This window comes from Fundulus heteroclitus, unplaced genomic scaffold, assembly GCF_011125445.2.
Source record: "Fundulus heteroclitus isolate FHET01 unplaced genomic scaffold, MU-UCD_Fhet_4.1 scaffold_76, whole genome shotgun sequence".
NCBI lineage: Eukaryota > Metazoa > Chordata > Actinopteri > Cyprinodontiformes > Fundulidae > Fundulus > Fundulus heteroclitus.
In genome coordinates this window covers 1,016,399-1,022,919 of record NW_023397208.1, presented here as the reverse complement: position 1 = coordinate 1,022,919, position 6,521 = coordinate 1,016,399, and the positions used below count along the sequence as shown (strand labels likewise).

The 6,521-nt window shown below is 38.9% G+C and overlaps 1 protein-coding gene across 1 annotated transcript; it reads left to right on the top strand.

Annotated features, from left to right (window-relative positions):
• Positions 1-782: 782 nt before the first annotated feature.
• fkbp3 (FKBP prolyl isomerase 3) lies at positions 783-4,618 on the top strand. The gene is made up of 7 exons (XM_012866732.3): positions 783-928; positions 1,139-1,240; positions 1,336-1,437; positions 1,527-1,662; positions 1,748-1,815; positions 4,072-4,169; positions 4,293-4,618. The coding sequence occupies exons 1-7, from the start codon at positions 824-826 to the stop codon at positions 4,345-4,347; spliced, it is 666 nt and encodes a 221-aa protein (XP_012722186.1). The 5' UTR covers positions 783-823; the 3' UTR covers positions 4,348-4,618.
• Positions 4,619-6,521: the final 1,903 nt, after the last annotated feature.

Below are 6,521 nucleotides of genomic sequence, written 5' to 3'. Positions count from 1 at the left end.
ACCCAGTACGGGTTCAGATCACAACGTCACTAGTCACTATTGGAATCTATAGAAGAAATTACATCAGGAAACAGCTTGTTGCAGGAGTATTTCCAGATATCAAAAAGGCATTTGATACAATAAATTAGGAATTATTAATAAACTGGAATAAGAGGGACGGTGTTAAATTGGGTCAAAAACTGCTTGGAAAACAGAAAACATATATAAAACTAATATTAATTCAGGTTTTAGTCCTAAAAAAAAAGAGCCATAGCAAAGAAAAGAGAAAAAAAAACAAAAGCATGTTTTTTTCTCAGATTAGACAGACAGACAGACAGACAGACAGACAGACAGACAGACAGACAGACAGACAGACAGATAGATAGATAGATAGATATAATTTTGTTCTACTTCATGGAATGTTTTTTGTTTTTGTTAAAAAAAAATCACAATAAAATGTGTTGATGTTTGTGGTTGTAAGTTGCCAAAATGGGAAAAATTCGAGGAGAGTGTTTCTATCACACACAAAAAAAGCGTCAAATTTTAAAATGACTCCTAAATTCATTCACCAGTGACTATGCAATCTTTTACCACTAGGTGGCAGTGCAAGCACAAAGAGTAGCAACTAAGACTGGATAATATTTTAAATATATAATATCTAATATGGAGTAGTAACATAATTTAGTGAATATTATAATGTGTATAAAAATATTTTAAAAAATAAATTAATTTTAATGAACAAAATGAGCTGAGGCGGAACCACAGAGAGAATCGCAGTAAACAAGCTGCGGGACGTGAAGACATCCGCCAGCAGAGTTCACAGTTCACCAGCTCGCCTCTCAAAATGGCGACTGACCTAATACGGGGATGGAGCGACGAGCAGCTCAAAAGTGACGACTTGCCTAAAAAAGACATAATAAAGTTCCTCCAGGACAATGCGGCCCACTCGGTAGGGTTACCACCTTAGAGCCGCCACGGTCTGAGCCACGGTCGCTTCGTACTCCCACTCCCCCCCCTCACCTCACCTCACCTCACGTTGGGCTGCGAGCATGCTGCAGAGCTAGCACCGGAGCAGCATGAGGCGGATGCAGCGACGCTGGGAAGTACCTCTCACTCTGTGCTGATATTGTCCTCTGTGGTGCCTTTTTTTGTCTTTCAGTTCCTCAATGAGCACAAATTGCTGGGAAACATAAAAAACGTGTCGAAAACGGCAAAGAAAGAGCAGCTGGCCGACGCTTACAATCAGCTCTTCGAGAGCAAAGTAAGTGATGCTAACACATGAAAACCTGTTGTCGCCTCGTCAGCTGCCTGAGTTAAAAAGCAAAAAGGTTGAATTTTCAACCTTTTTTCCCTCAGAGGTTTAAAGGCACAGAGCCCGTGGAGGACGTAACCGAGCACGTCAGAGCTGTGAAGATTGACGACAAGCCCAAAGAAGCCAAAGCAGAAGCCGTGGATGAGGTGCTGGGCTCATGACTTCTGGTGAAGTGCGTTTTATTTCCCCTCCTAACCTGCTTCAGTCGCCCTTTAAGGCTCCTCTCCATTCACAGGGTCCGCCAAGATATACCAAATCGGTGCTGAAGAAAGGAGACAAGACCAACTTCCCAAAGAAGGGAGACACTGTGAGCTGCTGGTACACCGGTACCCTGGAGGATGGGACCGTGTTTGACACGAACATCCCCGCAAGTATGGCCGCATCCACTCTGGATTATTCTGTCCAGTTAAAGATGTCCATCCTCGTTTTTAAACCATCTCTTTTGTCCCTCTGCAGTTGCAAAAAAGAAGAGGCAAACCAAACCTCTGAGTTTTAAAGTGGGCATGGGCAGAGTCATCAGAGGGGTATGTCATTAGTAACTTTCACTCATGGTGTGGACAAACGTAATCTGGGCTCTTAATTAGGGCTGAACAATTAATCGCATTTTCAATATAAAAAAAAACGCAATTTCCAAATCGCAGAGTCTACAATTTTTGGCTATGTAACAATCAGGGAATTAGACACGTCCATTAGGCGTTGGTAAAATGTTTAAAGTGGGTTTGCCTCCACATGGAAGGGAAGACAATTGCAGCAGTGAGATAATCTAATTTTATTACTTGTATTAGAGTTTATATAATCATATGTTTGCCAGAAACTTTCAGGAATCTCACCACAGCATTATTTACAGGTCAATCAGTTTAATACGCAGACTTGCTTGTTGGTTCTACTTTATGTTCAACAAGGATTGATGTCCAAATGAACTAAAAGCTGTTCTCTTGAATAATATTCTGATTAATAGAAACATTAAAAATTCTTGTTTAAAATAGTCCTTGTTTACAAACATCTTTATTTAGAGGCCATTTGTGTTGCTTTTGGTTAATGCAGAGAAAAGTCAAAATTGCAATGTTGGTTGAAATATATCATAGGCAGAACGCAATCATTTCTGCACCGAGTTTAAATGCTGTGGGTCTTTTAGCAAATAATTTGCACAGCGAGGAAACAAGTTGATTTATTGTTTGTATATGTTTAAAAAGACATGATAAATTAAACTGGGGGGGGGAATCGCATTAAATCGCAATATTAAGAAGAAAAAAATCGCAATTGGATTATTTTCCAAAATCGTTCAGCCCTACTCTTAATGTTGTTTAAATCGCTCTGTTCTTCCAGGGTGGAATGATTATGCAAGAAAGAAACTAGGATCTGATTTACTGTTAAAGTTTGAGCTTGATCTCAATTTTTATCAAATCCCACACTACCTTACATAAAATCATCATACACCCCTTCTGTTGCTTAATCCGTCTCCTCACCCTAAAGTGGTCAAGCATTTTTTTTTTTTAAATCACTTGGTTGTCGTGGGGCACATCCTGAGCATCATCCTTAATCCCACCCAATCCGAAAACAATTTTCAATGTTATTTACGCTGCCCAGCTGTAGAGCCCCGTCTTTGTTGAATTTCCAACCGTCACGCCCAGACCTTAGTTAACAGGGAACTGGCTGGAATGATCAGGAACCATAAAAAGCGTGTGTGTCGGCGTCTACGGTGAAGCGGGCTTCACTTCTACATGCACAGAGAACCTGTCATTACACAGGTACAAGGCAACAAAATGCAGTTTAGGTCTAACCAGAAGTGCAATAGCAGCAAGTGCAGGATAAGCATAAGTACAGGACATGGATATATACTGAATAAATATAGAGATGAATACTATTATAAACAGAATTTTACTGATAGATTTGTCCTATGAATATAATATATAGGTAACTAGTATTGTGAACTACATTTACAGCTAGTAAATGTAGTGTAATGATTGTACTATAAATAGAGTTTTACAGATATGTACAATAGCATAATACACAGCTGGTTGTTATTATAACAGTTTACATGTACTGTGAATATGAATATATGTACAGATGCTATTACTATAGGCAGAATTGTGAGCATGATATACAGGTAGCTATTGCTATAAAATGAATAAATAGAGTTTGGACAGCAGCTATTTAAAGTGCAGTGGATGGTAATTGCGTATTACAGTTAAAGTACGTTATTGCCAATGTATATGTAAACAATTGGTACTGTGAATAAACAGTCAGCAGTGCAAATCAATATTCAGTCATAGTTAGTAGTGCAAGATGCATGTAAACAGTTGTTACAATGGTAACAGCCAGGAGTGCAGGAGAACATTACAGTCTTGTAAATAACAGAATAACAAAATGGAGGTAGGTGTGAGGAGGGAGAGGAGGCAGGCTAAAGCAGGCTAACGGGCTTCTGGGAAGGCTCGGACCTCAAACCCTCACATTTATGAGCCTTAATCAAATTAAACGGACCGGATGAGTTCTGACAGGAAGACTGGTGACAGATCCAACCACAAATGTTCTTTGGTTTCTCTGTAGACGGAAATGAGACTTTTATCTAACGATCAGGAGTGTATTTATAAATTTGATGCTGTGTGGGTTAAAGAAAATGACATTGAATCATTTAAGCTGTCTTAAGTCTGCTTTAAAAAAGAAGCGTTCAATGTGTTGTCACGTGTCTTAAAATCCTTGACATTCATGCTGATTTGTGTTTGGAAAGGTCTGCCGGGATGTGGACAATTACTAGTGATCATTTCTGTTCTTACCCACAGTGGGACGAGGGCATTCTGACTATGAGCAAGGGCGAAACAGCACGACTGGAGATCGAGCCTGAATGGGCTTACGGAAAAAAGGGCGTTCCTGATTCCAAGTATCCTTCCCCCGTTAACCGTCTAAGGCGGCGTTTTTTACATGTTTTGGGTGTCGTTTGTCCGGCTGGTTTGTTTATTTTTGGATTTTTATGCGCAGTTTTCCTTAATTCCTGTTCCATCAGAATTCCTCCCAATGCAAAGCTGATTTTTGAAGTGGAGCTGGTGGCTGTGGATTAAAGATGCGCCCACATCCACAGAACGTCAAGCCGTTTTTTTTCCCTCCCTGAAAGATCTAAGTTCACGCCGTCTTTGGACTGTACTGCACTCGGCTCCAATATTTACCGCCATGCCTTGTGTCTGTTTACTTATCAAGAACAAATAATTGCTGGCTGTTTCAAATGCTAAATGAAAATGGATGACTTTTCAATGTTTAAAGGGTTGTGGAACGACTTTGGGTCTGTTTGTTTTTTTGCATGTAAAATATGGATAATAAATCTGTTTCATTGAACTCTGTGGTTATTTCAGATGTTACCAGGTTGCTTTCAGGTTAAATTACCATATTGCTGCTCTGTCGATGAAGTTTTATTTGCACGCATGTAAAAACTAGTAAGTTGTTTTAGGATGCAAACCCCGTCTTTGAAGATTTGGACCAGTAACGATCACCCAGTATTTCCATATTTAGGGGAATCTAATGGCATACAGGTGTTGGTCATATAATTAGAATATCATGAAAAAGTCAATTTTGTTTCAGTAGTTCTATTCAAAAAGTGAAATTTGTACATTCATTCATTCCACACACACTGATATGTCAACTGTTTCTTTTAATTTTGATGATTATAAGTGACGACTAATGAGAACTCCAAATTCAGTATCTCAGAAAATTAAGACCATTACAAAACAGGATTTCCAGAAATGTTGGCCTATTGGAAAGTCTGAGCATGTACAACACTAAATAGTCTGGGCTCCTCTCCCCTGGATTACTGCAGCAATGCGGCGTGGCATGGAGTCCATCAGCTTCTGGCTCTGCTCTGGTGGCTCTGATAGAGGCCTTCAGCTCTTCATCATTGCTAGATCTGGTGTATCACATCTTCCTCTTCACAGGTTTTCTCTGAGGTTAAGTTCAGGTGAGCTTGCTGACCAATCAGGAACACGGTGGTTAAACCAGGTACTGGTAGCTCCGGCTCTGTGTGCAGGTGCCAAGTCCTGCTGGAAAATGAAATCTGCCTCTCCATAAAGTTGGTCAGCAGCAGGAAGTGCTCTAAAGCTTCCTGGTAGACGGCTGCGTTGACCTTGGACCTCAGAAAACACAGCAGAGGACATGGAAGCCTAAACCGACAGCTGAAAGCTCGTTATATGTCAATGTTGGACCTTTTCACAATAATTTTCAGATGCTACATTTGGGGTTTTCATTAATTGTCAGTTATAATCAAAATTAAAAGAAACACTTGAAATATGCCAGTCTGTGTGCAATGAAATAATATAATATACAAGTGTAATTTTCTGAATGGAGTTACTGAGAAGAAAAATAAATCAACTTTATCATGATATTCTAATTATATGACTGGCACCTGCATACCAGACCAGGGTGCCCAAAGTGCCTCCCCATGACCACAATTTGAGAAAGTGGTGAACCAAACAGTTGACGTTTATTAAGCAAAAAAGTTGACATTTGAATAAAAAAAAAAGTTTCCTAAATTGGAAAGCAAACATCTTTTATCCACATTTTTAACTTTGAAATTAATTTTGTAAGACTACAAATATCCCTAAATTTTCAAACGCAGACTTGGATCCACCAACTAAAACCAAGCTAAATAAAGTTTTTGAAGAGTCAACCACATCCTGTTCTTGTTACTAACATGCAAAACCATTTTAGTGTTTACATTTTCTGAGATTTGCACATCCCCTTTCTTAGACAAACTCATTACCTTTGTTTTGTCAATATATTGTGTATTTAGTAAAGGCTGTACAAACATTTTTTTAGCCTAATGAATTTTTTTAAACAACGATGTAAACAGTTTTATGTCCTCATAAAATTCACGTCCCAAAATAAAGACGTGTCCCATTTTAGGTTTCATGAAATTTAAATACTTTAGGGCCATTAGAGGGACACGTCAAAAATACCTCAATGTTAGGCTGCTTTGGGCTCCATATGCAATCCCACTGCATTTGTGGAAAGATTATTTTAATATAATTTTCATAAAATAGTCTTTGTGACAAATTTCAGCATACTAATAAACTTTTTTTTCTTAGCATTATTTTCTTGATATACCAATAAGCACAGACGGTGGACAGGGTACCAGGGACCTATTGGCTTTAACTCCCTAAAGAAATCGGTTTCAGAAGCGGAACAATCTTGTGGGTTTATGGGGAGAAATGTTTTCTCAAAATGTTATAAAATCCTAATATTCACA